Source organism: Rhagoletis zephyria, unplaced genomic scaffold (assembly GCF_001687245.7).
Source record: "Rhagoletis zephyria isolate East Lansing unplaced genomic scaffold, Rhagoletis_zephyria_1.1 Rzeph_scaffold_02320, whole genome shotgun sequence".
Classification (NCBI taxonomy): Eukaryota; Metazoa; Arthropoda; class Insecta; order Diptera; family Tephritidae; genus Rhagoletis; species Rhagoletis zephyria.
Window position 1 is genome coordinate 38,724 of NW_016159404.1, and position 16,897 is coordinate 55,620.

The 16,897-nt window shown below is 36.2% G+C and overlaps 2 protein-coding genes and 1 long non-coding RNA gene across 3 annotated transcripts in view; 2 read left to right on the forward strand and 1 right to left on the reverse strand.

Moving 5' to 3' along the window:
• Rab4 (RAS oncogene family member Rab4) overlaps window positions 1–16,897 on the forward strand; it is a 60,709-nt gene that overhangs the window by 34,704 nt on the left and 9,108 nt on the right. The window lies entirely within an intron of this gene.
• LOC108366579 (uncharacterized) overlaps window positions 1,732–16,897 on the reverse strand; it is a 24,207-nt gene continuing 9,041 nt past the window's right edge. Inside the window, exons 3-4 of the long non-coding RNA XR_001848105.1 lie at window positions 3,435–3,446; window positions 1,732–1,743 (exon numbers count right to left, since the gene is read on the reverse strand). This is a non-coding gene — a long non-coding RNA (uncharacterized LOC108366579). The remainder of the gene's footprint in view (window positions 1,744–3,434; window positions 3,447–16,897) is intronic.
• On the forward strand, window positions 7,266–10,018 carry Tbce (Tubulin-binding cofactor E). Its single transcript, XM_017621013.1, has 6 exons — window positions 7,266–7,328; window positions 7,439–7,667; window positions 7,734–8,209; window positions 8,635–8,856; window positions 8,941–9,422; window positions 9,489–10,018. The coding sequence occupies exons 2-6, from the start codon at window positions 7,572–7,574 to the stop codon at window positions 9,794–9,796; spliced, it is 1,584 nt and encodes a 527-aa protein (XP_017476502.1). The 5' UTR covers window positions 7,266–7,328; window positions 7,439–7,571; the 3' UTR covers window positions 9,797–10,018.

The following is a 16,897-nucleotide window of genomic DNA, read 5'->3' on the forward strand; positions in this document are numbered from 1 at the left end:
ATCACAAAAAATATAGAAAAAATTGTTTTTCTTAACAGCGGTTGTCCCTCGGCAGGCAATGGCAAACCTCCGAGTGTATTTCTGCCATGAAAAACAGCTTCTCATAAAAATACAATTGCCGTTCGGAGTCGGCGAAGAAATCGGAGAAGAAGCTCGGCCAAACACTAACATATGTGTAAGCGCCCTTCTATTATTATATTAGCCGCGTTTATTTGTCCAGAAATTTATGCTATTAGCTTATTTTGTATGGAGGACTTACCCAACATAATTATATTGGCTTATGAAAAGCTATCTTGGCTGGTATATTGATCAAGAGGCATTGCCATTCAGCTTCAGAAATTTTCTCCTTCAGCTGAACTTCCTTCAGGTAAAAACTTACTTTGACACTATTAGCAGTCAAACAACTGTCAAAACTAGGCTAACATGGGAAATGAGCTAATTTCGTTTTATTTGACCAAGATTTAACTATTTTCCTTTCTAATCAAATGCGGGCAAGAAATATATTTTTTGATGCAGTTATTGATATAAAATATGATTTATCCGCCGCTAGTATGTTAATTTAGTGGCCAAAGTATTCGCTGCTAGCTCGGAGTTTACATGAGACAATTTTGCCAAGACAATAGCAATACATTCACACTTTTTCACTAATACATTCATACTTCTCTAAATGGCTTCGTCACTGTCTTTGATTTTTCGAAGACAATGTATTGGACAGTAAATTGGCCAATTCGGTCACGTCTTGGTTAATTTGAGAAAATGAAGCAAGAAAAAATCGCAAAAAATCGAGTATTATGAAAAAGTGGTTTGTGTTTGGATACTTTAGAAAATAATATGAAATTCACGCCAAAGGGCTGTTCAGGATGTAGTGGAAATGCCTGGGATTTGCATTTGGAATTGCATTTGCAAATTTTTTGCTTGCTGCCATGGCAACCATGTGCATTTTATTGTTGTGAATTTACAAATGCAACGATTATGCCAATCCAAGAGCATATGCACAAGATCCTGAACAGCCCCAATGTCTTTACAATTGCCTGGGCGCCTACTTTACACAACAATTTGACAACTTTATACATATTCGCAATTTTCTTGTCTCAAATTGTCTTATGTAAACGCAGCGTAAGTGTTCATTGTAGCAAGTACGGGCGTTACCTGTACTGCCGTTTGCTAATTTTCGAGCGAAGTGAAAACACACTAAAAGTGAAGTGTTTCGGAGTGACTTGGGAGGAAAAGTGAAGTGATTATTGAAGTGACGACTTTCAAGCACAATAAGGGGTATGGGGCTTTTCGATTAAGTTATTTATCACTAAATAATTATGAAACTTTATCCATCCATTTATTTCTGTGCGCTTTACAACTATACATGTGAAAATGAAAACCAAAATCAATTCTTCCAATAACTGATGCCAGATGAGATTTTTTAGGCGTCTTTTCAGTAGGTTTTTGCGAAAAGTTAATTTGCCATACTTCCCAACAAACATTTAGGTTTGAGCTCAACTTGAGGTTAAGTTGAGAACTAAGGTATTTCTCAAATCACCAACGTTGTTTCTCAACAGTACCTCAAGTGGAGGTTCATAGCGTTCTCAACAAAGAGGGCATTTTTCTTTGTATGAAAAATGGACTGTTTCTCAAGTTAAGAAAATGCTAGTTCTTACTCTCTCCAACGTAGTTCTCCAATTGGTCTCAAATATATCGTTGAAATAGTAAAATATCTTATATCTTTTTGATTGAAACGACATACATAGGCTGCATTTCTTTATTCATTCTGAACGTTTGGAATAAACTTTTTTGTTTATTTATTCTTTAGAACGTTCCTGATGATATGTTAACGTATATTTCAAAGGCATTCTGTTTATTCCGGCTGTGAAATGGGATTATCCGGAATGTATAAAGAAACGCAGCCATAGATGAATTTAAATATTGGCTGCATTTCTTTATTCATTGTGGACGTTTGGAATACACTTTTTTGTTTACTTAAGCTAAAATTAGTCAAGAACGCAGAACGTATACTTAAACGCAGTCTGTATACGCAGAATTTTGTCGATTACTGGATTCCTCAGTATTGCTTACTACAGTGTTGCCACTCATCAATGCCTTTTCATAAGCATACCTTTTCAACTACAATTTTTCGTGCTATAATAGATCGTGGCCAAATATAAACTACTTAGTTAAAAAAAAAAATATTCAATAGTAAATTTCAAATATTTTAAACGTATTTTGAATAGGAAATTATAACTTTTTTACCATCTGCAAAACTGACGAAGTGGCAACCATCTATAGAAGGAAGAAATCAGCTGACACGGAAAAATATAAATTCCGAGGATTTCAGGCTACAACTACAGAAAAATTCTGAGGTGTTGAGTTTTCATTTACATGGCGCTCTGGCAAGACAGATCATGTCAGCTGACTCGGGTTTACGTACCGGTAGGTTTACGTTCTTGACTAATTTCAGCTTTATTCTTTAGAACGTTCCTGATGATATGTTAACGTATATTTCAAACGCATTATATTTATTCTGGCAGTGAAATGGGATTATCTGGAATATATAAAAAAAACGCAGCCATTAATTTTTTATTTTATTACTCCTTTTGTATTATNATTTATTCTGGCAGTGAAATGGGATTATCTGGAATATATAAAAAAAAACGCAGCCATTAATTTTTTATTTTATTACTCCTTTTGTATTATGTAGTTAATCAATATCGTATTATGGGCTGTTTTTGCTTACGCGTAAAAGCACATTTAGCTCTAAATGTACATTTATCCAAACAAAATTCGTCACCTAAATGCAACTAAATGCAACTCCATTTTTGCATTAAGAATCTAAATGCTAAAGCCATCGAGATTTCATTTAAGCTTGCTATACAGTTCAGTGCGAGCGTGAGCGTGAACGTTCGCAAATGCAAAGAATTCCAATTGTATTCTTATGGGCGCTTACACACATCTTTCAAAACTTGTCGTTCACTTGTGAATACTTTGCATACGCACACAGTTGAGTGTGAGCTTGAACAAAAGGCATATTATGGATTTTAAATTAGTTTTTTTTCTATAATTCTGAAAGATATTTTAATTCTCTATCTTTTGATGCAACCACTATTGCAAACAGTTAAGTAGTAACAAAGATATTGGTCAAAATAAAAAGCTCATGCTCACGCTCGCATTGAACTGTAAAGCAGGCTTTATTATTTTACATTAAGGGTATTCATCAAACCTTATAAATGCATTGTAAACCGTATAAACTTATAATTGTGTAAACCTTATAAATGAACCGTCAAAATTTGTATGAAAACACGTTTACACATTTCTGATAAATTTATCCAGCGATTTCACTGAATAAACTTGATAAACTGAAGCCAATGCAACTCTGTCGCAACTCTAGCTATGTTTTCTTGGGCAATAATCGGGATCCTCATACAAATTTTGCACGCAAATTCAACAACGATATGATCCTGATAGAGATCTGGTTCAATTATTATCCCGTCTGTTTTTTTTTGTTTCACTGATAATTTGGCCGCAAAGTTAGTGAGTTAGTTTCAATAATTTCTTTATCCCCGTGCTAGTAGTATAAAGTTAGTGATACTGAGCTCTATGACCAAAGAAAACGCGACTATTATCGCATGTGTAAACGAAAAGAGAGTGTGGGTCGTTCATGTAACAGAGTGCGTAAACTTATAAGATTATCTGCTTGATAAAGTTATCGGTTTAGATGAATACCACTATTATTTGGATAAATAAAATTTACGCAAATTCAACATCGATGTGATGCTGATAGAAATCTGGATCAATTTGAATCAACTCAGTTTTTTTTTGTTTTCTAATTAAGTGTGAAAGTTTTAATTGACAGCACCGACAAATGAATATATACACAAGCAAATGTTCGGTTATGGTTAAAACAATTAAGTTTTTGTATTGAATTTTTGGTTTAAAATTTATTTTTTTCCTTTTCAGTAGGGTTTTTTGCACATTATCTTCTGCGTGCGAATTGATCGTAAAGCTGCCTTTACTTGAGGCGATTTTTGGACAGGCGATAATCGCGTGCAAAAGTTGACTTGCTGTCTACTTTGAGGAAAGTGATTTTTGAATCACCATTTACACGAGCAATTTTTCCAGAGCAATGTTGAATAGCCTGGAAAATCGCCGTATGTAAAGGCAGCTTTAAGCTAGACACAGATCTGAATAACTGCCGTCCCTAAATTGGAGCGCTAAGCGTTGCGTTATCCATTGTCGACGAGTGTCAGCGCGCGCTATCCCCAAATCAACGCGTCGTAATTTTTGACGTTTTCTCAGATCCTCTCGTTTTTATTCTCGTTTCCTCTTTCACTTTTTTGTCCTTTCTCTTTCTTTCCGTCTTCCGCATCCAACTTCAACACGTAACGCCCTGTCAAAAATGAAAATTCCATTTGCTCGGCGTTAGCGCCGCGTTATTGTGGGATGCTTCATACAAATTGTATGGGCATGAGGATTTTTGACAGTTGTTTGGCGCTTGACGCGCCAATTTAGGGATGGCAGTAAGCGACTAGAACACGGCTGTTTGTCAAAATTATACGATTTCGAACTCGCGTAAACGTACATTTGCTAACACCCGATTTACATGATTCAAGTACTTGAAAGCAATTCTTGCTTATTCTCTCTGTTCTCTGTTTTCTATTTGCTTTTACACGTTTCAATTCTGTTGAATTCAAGTTTTTGGTTCTTTAAATGGGAAGCAACGAAAATGCCAAAAGCAAAGCAAGAAAGTTGAAACGACTTGACGGTACAGATGCATGTGTACTCGTCCCCTTTCTTCTCACCCCCTCTCTCCCACATGCGGGCAGAATTGAATTCAATACTTAACTGTGTAAAAGCAGTCTATAGCATGAACGTTCTTCGAAAATATATGTTCGAAAGTGCTAAATGTTGCATTTAAATGCAGCAAAAACGCTGCATTACAATAGCCCTGTTCGCGTAGGCACTATCCAGTAAATCCAGTACTAATTTTACTGGCTTTTTACTGGATGTCGTTTTCGTACGCAAAAACTTGCAAGAAACTAGCAAAAGAGGGGAGATTGAGAGAGCAAAAATGACAGCTGAACTTGCAAGTTTTACTGGATTGTTACTAGATAAATTTTTACTAGCAACTATTTGCTAGTAAGAAAAACCGCTGATGGCATGATGCTTAATGTAATTCAAANTTTGCTAGTAAGAAAAACAGCTGATGGCATGATGCTTAGTGTAATTCAAATTACAAATTAATCAGCTGTTCATAAACTAGCTACTTCTTGCTTTTTTTGCGTTTTCGTACTTTCTTGCATATTTCACTCATTGGCAATTTACTGGATATTTTTTACTGGAGAATACGAAAACACAACAAATAATTAACTTCACAGTATACAGTCCGACAGTAATTTTCCACTTGATTCACTTTGCGTTTTATTTTCTTTCAATACTATTTGAGGATACTTTGAAGATTATTTACTTTTTGTTGGTAATTTTCTTCTTTATATAGCTTTAGTTTTTCACTTGATAATTAAAATTTCGTTTCTCTATCACTTTTTACGTATCTGCGCGTCGGTTAGAGATGAGTAGGAGAATGATGTTAGATATTAACTTGAGAACTATGAATTTCTCCAAGGTTGGATAAATATTTTTTTGGTGTTTATTGCCAACAAGAAATTTATTAGGCTTCTTTTGAGTAGCTTTTTTCGAAAAGTTTCTTTGCCATACTTGCTATTTAACAAGCATTTTAGCATTAANCCAACAAGAAATTTATTAGACTTCTTTTGAGTAGCTTTTTTCGAAAAGTTTCTTTGCCATACTTGCTATTTAACAAGCATTTTAGCATTAAATTTGGTTAAATAAATCATGTATTTTAAAGAAATTTTTATTTATTTTGAAGATATACTTAATTTGCCGAAAGTGAAGAAAAACGACGTAAAATTAAGTGACGAACTGGAGGCTTCTAAACTGAAGTGAAAAACATACCATACAAACATCCACATACAACTTTGGCGTTGCGTTGGCGCTGGCGTCGCTTTGACAGCAGCGCGAGTAACGCCCGTGCTTGCCAAGAATGATAGAATACAAGATTGCGCCGATCAGAGAGGATTTTTGAGAATAACTTTTATGTGCCGTCACACTGGTGCAATTGCGAGAGAGAAATGCCAAAACGTGAGCAAGAATGGAAGAAGAAGAAAAAATTTTGCAAGGAAACGGTCCGAGATCGGCGCATCCTTTGTATTCTCTCAATCGTGCGTGCTTGCTACAATGAACGCTTACACCTGATTTACATGATTCAAGTACTTGAAAGCAAATCTTGCTCATTCTCTTTTGTGTTTTTTATTTGCTTTTAGACGTTTCAATTCTGTTGAATTCAAGTCTTTGGTTCTTTAAATGGGAAGCAACGAAAATGCCAAAAGCAAAGCAAGAAAGTTGAAACGACTTGACGGTACAGACGCATGTGTACTCGTCCCTTTTCTTCTCACCCCCTCTCTTCCATGTCCGAGCAGAATTGAATTCAATACTTGAACTGTGTAAAAGCACACTTAGCAGAGAATACTTTGGTCACTAAATTAACATACTAGCGGCAGAATAAATCAAAATTTTAAATCAATAATTGCATTAGAAACTATATTTCTCAACCGACCTTTTTGGAGAGGGCATGAACCGCCATTGACAAAAATGCAACCCCCGACCACCTAGGCCCCCTATGGTTCCCTACGGACCCCTTAGAAAAATGGCCAAAAATCGAAATTTTTACTTGCGTCCACAGTATATTTGCGTAGAATTCCTTAGGGATTATAACCCTTACTACGTAGAATTCTCCTTTATGTGTGACCTAACTGGGGCTACCGCCCCAGTGATGTGGGAAAGGATGAGGTAACTAGAATTCCCTTTCTATGTGGTAAACCTGGGGCTGCCGCCCCAGTGATGTCTATTTTGGCTACTGGGTGTTTTATAAAAATGTCTTGTATATAAAAATGTGTATATAAAAATGTATTGTGCAAATGAATATTTAACATTTTTCAAGCGAATAAACGCAAATGAAAATCGTGATTTTTGACAATTTTTCTAAGGGGTCCCTAGGGAGCCATAGGGGACCTAGGTGGTCGGGGATTGCATTTTTGTCAATGGCGTTTCATTCCCTCTTCAAAAAGGTGGGTTAGAGGTGCCACGCCCACTTACATTTCGCCCACCGCCCCTTTAACGAACGGCCATAAAGGAAAGCCAACCCCAGCTGTATGTGGACGGGCCTTAACGGTGAGTTTGGACATACAACTAAATACAACCGTGCGAAAAAATTATATCGTTTTTTTGCAACAGAAGAAATTTATTTACGATATTAATGTTGTATGGTAAAAAATTGAAAACAAACTATCATCATAACTGCATCATTGGCTACAATAAAATACCTTTAAAAAGCGATCAAACTCCACTATATGTTAATTTAAATGAATTTTTTCAGGTACGGAATTGTGTAAAGCCGGAAAAATAAACAAAGTTTGCAATCTGCAATTAAAATTATCAGCGCATTGGGAAATTGATTGTCAAAAAAAAATAATATAAAAGGGCGTGTTTCCAGCCCAATTATTACCGCTATGGTTGGAATAATTGACGATACTCGTTTGCATTATCCCGTTGGGACGCGCATCAAAATAGGTGACAATTATGGTACCGTCAAGTACGTGGGCGAGGTAAGTTCAACAGACGGGTGTTTGTATGTAATTTTTTTCGTGTCTATACATCAAATTCTTGCATAGGTAACTGGCTATACAGGCTCTTGGTTGGGGATTGAATGGGATGATCCGCGCCGTGGTAAACATAATGGATGCCTTGATGGCAAACACTACTTCCATACGCAACACTCTAACGCCGGTAGCTTTGTGCGTCCCGGTAAAATAGGTCCCTTTGAATCACTTGAAGATGCAGCCAGGGAACGCTACCTAGGTTATTCGGCTGAAAACAGTTTGGACGCATCGCTGATACGCGAGGCCCAGCAAAATATGCAAGCAAGTTTCTTTGAAGTTGTGGGCATGGATAAGATAGCACGCAAGCAGAGCAAATTTGAGCAGTTGACTGAGGTGAGCGTCGATAATTGTCCAATAAACGCAGCAGGCTACTTAAAGGATTTCGAAGTGCTTGCCACATTAAATGTTAGCTCTACTCTTATTTGGAATTGGGAGATAGTCGCAAATATATGTAAGCAGGTGCCGACTTTAATGGATTTAAACCTAAGGTAAATTGCTACTTAAAACAGCAATGTTAATAAAGCACAAAAGTCTTGATTTACCTTATTATTATACTGATTAATTTAAACCTTCAAGCTATAAAATCGATAATCGTTCCCACGACAGTCGGGTNTAGCAATGTTAATAAAGCACAAAAGTCTTGTTTTACCTTATTATTATACTTCAAGCTATAAAATCGATAATCGTTCCCACGACAGTCGGGTCTACGTAACCGGAACGACCCAGATTTATATCTGGCCAAGGACTGTCACTCCAGCAACACTCCCCAAAAACCCTTTGGGGAACTTGTATGCTGCTACAACAACAACAACAACATAAAATCGATAACCTTGAAAATACACTTTCAATGCAACGGTATTTCCAAACTTAAAACTTAAGTTAAAAATATTTTTGTTTTGTCCTTTTTAAATAGTTGCAACCGCTTATTATTACCAACGGAAGCGCAAATTAAAGAATTAGAGCCAGCTTTTCGAAATTTGCAATGTATTAATCTGCGCAACTGCGGATACAATGACTGGACAAATGTGGTGCACACTGCTAAATTGTGGCCACAAATACAAGTTCTGGCGCTTCAAGAAAATCCTTTAACGGAGCTAAGTGAAGTTAATTGTAAAGAAGTCTTCAAAAACCTAAGGTTTGTAAAACGTGGCCCAAATATATAATTTTAAAACGCTTACATATGAGTTAAAATACTTATGTATATTTATCTATTTTGCAGAGAATTGGATTTACATCGTACAAAGATTATGGACTTTGACCAAGTATGCAAATTAGGCAACATAAGTACACTGAAAGCTTTGAATCTCATGGAAAATGGCATAGAAGAAATTAAGTTACCAGATTGTGAGCCGCATGTCAAGCTCCAAATGTTTGTTGGATTAGAGCAATTGAACTTGCTCTACAATCCGATATGGAATGAAGCAGACACCTTTAATGAATTGGATAAGCTGCCTAAATTGAAACGCCTTCATAAAACTCCTCATCTGAAATCTGATTTTGACGAAATGTTTTCTAAAGCTGTGGGTATGATTAGTCAATTAGAAATGCTTAATAAAGTTAAAGTAAGTCCTGAGGCGCGTCGTGATGCTGGCTATGATACATGGAAACGTTTTGCTATGGAATGGTTAAAAGCTCGAGAGAAACCAGAAGTGTTGCACGATTTCTACAAAAAACATCGTTCATATGCAGCCATAATCAAAAGTATATATTCAATGCATAGAATTATTAGGAAGCTCTAATTTACTTAAAAAATGTTTTAACTTGTAGAGTACGGATCGCCAGCTGAGTTTATTGTACGGCCGAACGTAAAACATTCAAATTTAATTAGGATTAGTGTACTTAACCAACAAACTGGAGAGATCTGGGAAAAACGAGTACCGCGAATGATTACGGTACAAACATTACAAGGTCTGATTGCGAAACGCTTTCAACAGGTTGGCGCAACAGTTTCTAGTTTGCCTCAGCTGTCTTATGTTGATGCCAAATATCCGGATCTAGTTGTACCGTTGGACAATAGCGCTAAGACATTAGATTTTTACAGCGTTCAGGAAGGCGACAAGGTGATTGTGAAATAATAACAAATTGCCTGGTCGGTATCCATCATTTCTTTGTTGAAAAATTATTCTGGAACAGCTTAGCCGCAAAATTTTATTGTATGTATAATTCAATAACATAATAGAACTGATTTTTTATTTTCTGGATTTAAGTTGCATATTCCTAACCCGTTATACATTTTTCGTCGTTTAAAGTACAAAGCCGCGTATCGTCGTTCTGCAAAACCGCGTAACCGACATTTTTTTTTGCCAAAAATTGGATTTGCTCACACAAGCTCTTGGCTCAAGCCTTATCCATTCGTCCTAAAATACACTAGCCAGAAATGCGATTGCTTAAAAAAAAAAACCATTTTGAAATATGAGTGTTTTTACTCCCTAGAAAACCACTTATTCTACGTCACATACGCGGTGTTGCATTATCTTGATACGCGGTGTTGCATTTTGATTATACGCGGTTTTGAACTTTAAACGACGATTTGGTCATAACACATTTTATCTATTTGTTACAAAACTAATATCTTCAAATTATTTTCTTTAAAAATATTATTGCAATAAATATAAAATTATGTGAGAATTAAATTATATAAAGCAAATGCTTCTGGTATGCGATGATTAGGGGTAGGAAATCCTCTACCGCCTCTCCCCCCTAATATATCTTTTTTAAAAATTGGTGGTCTAAAGGGGGTTTTTTGATTCTAAAGGCGAATAAGAGTAATGTGTTGTCGGCTGGTCCGATTTGGAATATATGTCAGCTCCTTGAAAATAAACATTGTCACTAAAAATTTGTAGGTGGCCCTGGGTTCGGACTGCTGCTAAACATTCATTAACTTTCCGATTTTTCCCAACAATCATTTAGGTTTGAACTCAACTTGAGGTTAAGTTGAGAACGGAGGTATTTCTCAAATCTCCAACGTTGTTTCTCAACAGTACCTCAAGTGGAGGATCATTTCATCCAATTAAAAAACTTACTAGAGCAAAAGAGAAGGCACGCCCCTGTTACTCACTTTCGCTACAATTATAACGAGTTGTCCCTTCTTGATATCTATGTTCATTGGTACGGTGTAATATAACAAGTTATACACTGAACTATGTCTATAATAATAGACAATAATTTGCAATGTTTTTACACTTTTGCAATTAATTTCGGTTATTATTACACAGTCATGACTTGTGCCACTCTGCCATAGTACGGTTGTTGCTCTCTTTTATACCACAGTCATTTTGTATACAACTCTGAATGACCAAAATACATGCTCCTTCTCATTATCAACGCTGATCAGATTATGCCCCCGAGGGTACTTAAAAAGGTTTATTACTGTATATACTGTGCTGGGTAGGAATGTTCGTTATTTAAGAAAGTATCGATATCATGATTCGATTTAATTCACTGCATGTAAAATCGATTTGGCGATATATCGGGCTGAGCAATATCGATATAGGAAAAATCGATGTTGAAAATCCTACTCCCAATTGAATAGAACATCAGACCTGCCTCAAGAATGATAGAATACAAGATTGCGCCGATTGCAGCAGAATTCGTGAGAGTAATTTTAGCGTGACGTCATCGTAGAGTTGACAACTGAGAGCGGCGAGAATGAGGGCGACTAGTGATGTGCTGAGTTGTCCCCAATACTCGGTACCCAATACTTAAAAAAGATTTCGGTACCCTATACTTCCTTTTTGGTATCCGATACCGATTATTTACATTAAACCCTCGCCATTATATGCATTTCAGGTTTAGAAAAAACTTTCATTACTAATTTATATGATATCGGCTAAAACACTTGAACTTATCGCCACAGAAAAATATTATTTTATCAGTTTTAACCTTAGTCGGTCCAAGGTTCAAGAAAAATACTTTGACGGATGAAGAAGCCTTTCAGGGGAGAGATTCTGTAGCCAGTTAGCGACAAGTTTCGGATCGATATCGCACTTGTTGACTTACAAATATTTGATATCAAACGTCGACAAAACCGATACCGATTCGAAAATTGTCGTTAACTGGTTACAGAATCTGTCCCAGGCCTACAAAAATAATATCGTGTGATTCAGCTGGAACAAAAATGCTTCAAACAAGTAAGGGTTTCTCTCAAGAATGATATAATCAGTGGCGGATTTAAATATTTGCCGCCCCTAGGCAATTCATAACTTGCCGCCCTTTTTTCACGAAAAAAAAAAAAATATATATANCGTTAAGAGAGGAATAGCGGTCCGAGATCGGCGCAACCTTTGTATTCTCTCAATCGTGGGTTTCTCTGTATTATGGCATCGAACCGACATATATACATCTTTCATTTGAATCAGTAAAAAAGCTCTATTGGCTCTTACATTCGGGTTTGGTTAGGCGTTTTTCCATATTTTTGGCCTATGTGCGCTTTTATTCGAAACCTAAATGTTTCGGTACCGAGTATAGAGAGTATTGGGTACTTAAAAGTATTGACTCAGCACATCACTACTGCTGTCTGCTCTTCTATGACGTCACCAAAACAGCTGATTCTGTAAAAATCACTGAGAGCCGAGTAGCGGTATCGTCATCGGCGCCACCTCTGTATTCTCTCCACCGTGGACCTGCCTGTCAACTCACCTAATTGTGTTATTTCCATCTTGTATATTTACTGAGGATTAAAACGGGATGCCGGTCGACTAAGCGGTTTGTCAAACTTAAGAGCTAAATAAATCACACAAGCTGCTGATTAAACCTACTTTAGTATTTTCCCATACACTTATTTGTAGATCAAAAATAAATTTCACATTAAATATCGATATTGCGGGTAAAGTATCGATGTCTTCGATATATCGACCTTGGAATATCGATTCAAAAAATCGATTATCGTGCCATGAAATATCGATATTCAGAATAATCGATACGATATCGAACATTCTTAACGCTGGGAGAGGGATAGATATATCGGCCTTGGAATATCGATTCAAAAAATCGATTATCGTGCCATGAAATATCGATATTCAGAATAATCGATACGATATCGAACATTCTTAACGCTGGGAGAGGGATAGATATATCGGCCTTGGAATATCGATTCAAAAAATCGATTATCGTGCCATGAAATATCGATATTCAGAATAATCGATACGATATCGAACATTCCTAACGCTGGGAGAGGGATAGATATAACATCAACTGTCCACACCCCGCCTTACCTCACCCCACACCAACTAACCACACGTCACTTCACCTAAAGCCTGATATACAGTTCAATGCGAGCGTGAGCGTGAGGTGTTTATTTTGACCAATATCTTCGTTATTACTCAACTTTTTGCTATAATCGAGACATGAAAAGATAGAGAATTAAAATATATTTCAGAATTATAGAATAAAAACTAATACGGTTGACAAACGGGCTCGATTATTTGCATAAACAGCCTTTATTTGCTTTGACTCATGCATTTTCTTCTTTAAAATGCGCATAAGCAGCCGAACAAATGCACGAAATTTTTGGGCTCGGCTCCGGGCAGTTCCGTTGACAACACTGGTAAAAACGGCCAGCTGTTGCCTTTTGTACAAGTAAGCAAACAAAGCACGCGAGTTCCGCGTCCGCGGTGTCCGAGTGGTAAGAGTTACGGGCTACAAGTAGCTGCAAGGTTGGATCCTCGGTTGGAGCGATTGCGAAATTTTTTTTGTTTTTATTATTTATTTTATATATATTTTTATTTTATTTGGTCTATATATTTAATTTTACTTCATTTTGATTTCATTTGCTTTATTTTATATCACATTTTTTATTGTACTTTTAGTTAATTTAAATTTTTAGAGTTGAATTTTAATAAAAAGTCAACAACAACTAACTGAAAGCAACGTAAATAAATATAGAACTTATAAAAAAAAGAATGAAAACGAAATAAATGAAAATTCAACTGGCAATGGCACTCGAACCCACGACCTTGCGGCTCATTTATCCACATAACTGCCGTCTATTAGGTCAAAATTATTATGTGCATATGTGTGCCAGATTATAAGCATAAGCTTTGCCGTCTGTCACAGCTTTAATTTAAAATGCATAATATGCCACATCCGTCAAAACTTGCCGTTCACATGCGAATGCTTTGCGTACGCACACAGTTGAGTGCAAGCTCGAAAAAAATGCATATAATGCATGAAATATATTTTAATTCTCTATCTTTTTATGTCTCAACTATAGCAAAAAGTTGAGTAATAACGAAGATATTGGTCAAAATAAAAAACTCACGCTCACGCTCGCATTGAACTGTATATCAAGGCACATAAATACAGGTAGAAGCCAAAATGACGTTGCTCTCGCATGAACCAAAAGGACAAGATCACGCGGGCAGGAGAGTATCCCGTTAGAATCGCATTAAGGAAAAAAGTTTAACGATTTTGACATTAGCCGTTTGTTTACATTTCTTCGTTGTTTACAATTTGGTGGTGGCTTTTTACTGCAATTTTCTTCATTTTCGCTTGTGACAACGTGTGTACACATAAGATAAAGAATAATTTAACACAACGGCATGATTTTTAGAAGAATTTGCATAATAAAAATGATTTTTCATGCGTTCAACAATTTCGCGGTTTTCTCCGTTCTCTTCGTTGTTTACTTCTTACAACAAAGATGGCGTCGAGATTTCGGCAGCTAGAAAATAACTTTTTTCGTTCTTTCCTTCCCGCGTGATCTTGTGTCTTTCGTTCATGTTGCTCTCGTGAGAACTAGACCTTTAAACTTCAACTTGTTTTGTTTTATTTCCTACATTTCGTTACGCTTTTAATGCCATGTCCAAGGAGAATTAATACAAGGTGATAGCAGGAGTACAAAAACAAAAATTTACATGTATTTTGTTTTTACTTTGGCGGCATAAACTGTCAAAATCTGTAAGTGTGTGTAGATATTCAAAAAAAATTTTTCAATTTGATATCAGAAGCCGTGCGGCGAAACACATACACAAAATCAACTGAGCTAGTAACACCACCTTATATAAGCTCTGATCNGCACATAAATACAGGTAGAAGCCAAAATGACGTTGCTCTCGCATGAACCAAAAGGACAAGATCACGCGGGCAGGAGAGTATCCCGTTAGAATCGCATTAAGGAAAAAAGTTTAACGATTTTGACATTAGCCGTTTGTTTACATTTCTTCGTTGTTTACAATTTGGTGGTGGCTTTTTACTGCAATTTTCTTCATTTTCGCTTGTGACAACGTGTGTACACATAAGATAAAGAATAATTTAACACAACGGCATGATTTTTAGAAGAATTTGCATAATAAAAATGATTTTTCATGCGTTCAACAATTTCGCGGTTTTCTCCGTTCTCTTCGTTGTTTACTTCTTACAACAAAGATGGCGTCGAGATTTCGGCAGCTAGAAAATAACTTTTTTCGTTCTTTCCTTCCCGCGTGATCTTGTGTCTTTCGTTCATGGTGCTCTCGTGAGAACTAGACCTTTAAACTTCAACTTGTTTTGTTTTATTTCCTACATTTCGTTACGCTTTTAATGCCATGTCCAAGGAGAATTAATACAAGGTGATAGCAGGAGTACAAAAACAAAAATTTACATGTATTTTGTTTTTACTTTGGCGGCATAAACTGTCAAAATCTGTAAGTGTGTGTAGATATTCAAAAAAAATTTTTCAATTTGATATCAGAAGCCGTGCGGCGAAACACATACACAAAATCAACTGAGCTAGTAACACCACCTTATATAAGCTCTGATCCAGTACTCCATGAACTTATGTACATGATTTTACACGAACTTGCAGGAAGTTGCAGGAAAAATGTTCCCGTACTCCAAAATCCTCCAAAATCCTGTAAATGAGAGCGACTTTTGGAGAGTTGTGTAGAGAATGAAGTCGCAAGATTTTACCCGAACTTTTTCTTCTGGTAAAATCATGAAAAGTGTCAAGCAATCACTGGTTGACGTTTTTACAGGAAAAATCGATTTTTTGTTCCCGTACTTTTTGTTGTTACTCACTTTTTACTCTCANTCCCGCAGAATGACATTTACGGCAACGGGTAAACAAAGAATTCGGCGAAGAACAATGAGTTGACAGTTGTGAATTTGCAATGAGAAAACGTGTTTTCTTCACAATTCACCAATTTTTCAAGCCATCTTATAGCAAATTAAGCACAACGTTAACAAAAATTATACAACCACTCTTGAAATGAACCACATTTCATTTTTTCATTAACTTCAGAACGCACGAATTACTTCTATTTTTCACTTGAAAATACACAATACGTTTGCAATACGTTTGCACTTGTTTTTAAACAAAAAGTTTGTTTACGTATTGCCATAAACGTCAAAGTCGGCAAAACCAAAGTAGCGGTTTCGGGAATGCGCCACCTTCAGTTTATTACACCATGCGGAAAAATGGTTTTTTTGTTCCCGTACATTTTGTTGTTACTCACTTTTTGCACTCACTTCAGAGAGTAATTTTGCTGTTTGACAGTTTTACAGGATTTTTCACGAAAAGTATTGGATCAGAGCTATAAATTCGCATTGGCCATGTCCAAAATGTATTCAACAAAGTGTGATTGATTTTGACATTGCTCTCATAAGAAACAGGCTATTATGTCAAACTGAAATGAATTCTTAACCCATTTGAATTTTGTTTTTTCAAATTTGAATTTGTTTAAAAAAAAGTTACACACACATTTTTCAAGCAACAAATTTTCTTAATAAACGTGAAATTGTTAAGAGATAAACCGCCGACGAGAGCAAGTAAGTACATTTAAAAATGGGTAATAACTAAATACGTTCGAGTTTTCTTGAATATTTAATGTAAGGAAACCAAGATGAAACGGAGCGNCGGTGTGAGGATTTAGTACACGATCAGGATACATTCTTTGTTGCTTTTATGTGGCAAGCACAATAAAAATACCGAGTTTGGTACAAATTGGTAGAACGGTTACCGATATACATATATGTGATCATAGGTGGGCGGTGCCACGCCCATTTTCCAAAATTTTACCATAAACGTATATCTTGGTAAAGAATTGTTGCAAGCATCAATTTTGAATAAATTAGCTTTAATATTTACTGATTTATCGAAGATTTTGTATTTCTCTAAATTACCGTTATATGGGATGTGGGCGTGGTTATTGTCCGATTTTTTAAATTTTCGGCCATTTAGTATGCTGTATCAAGGCCAA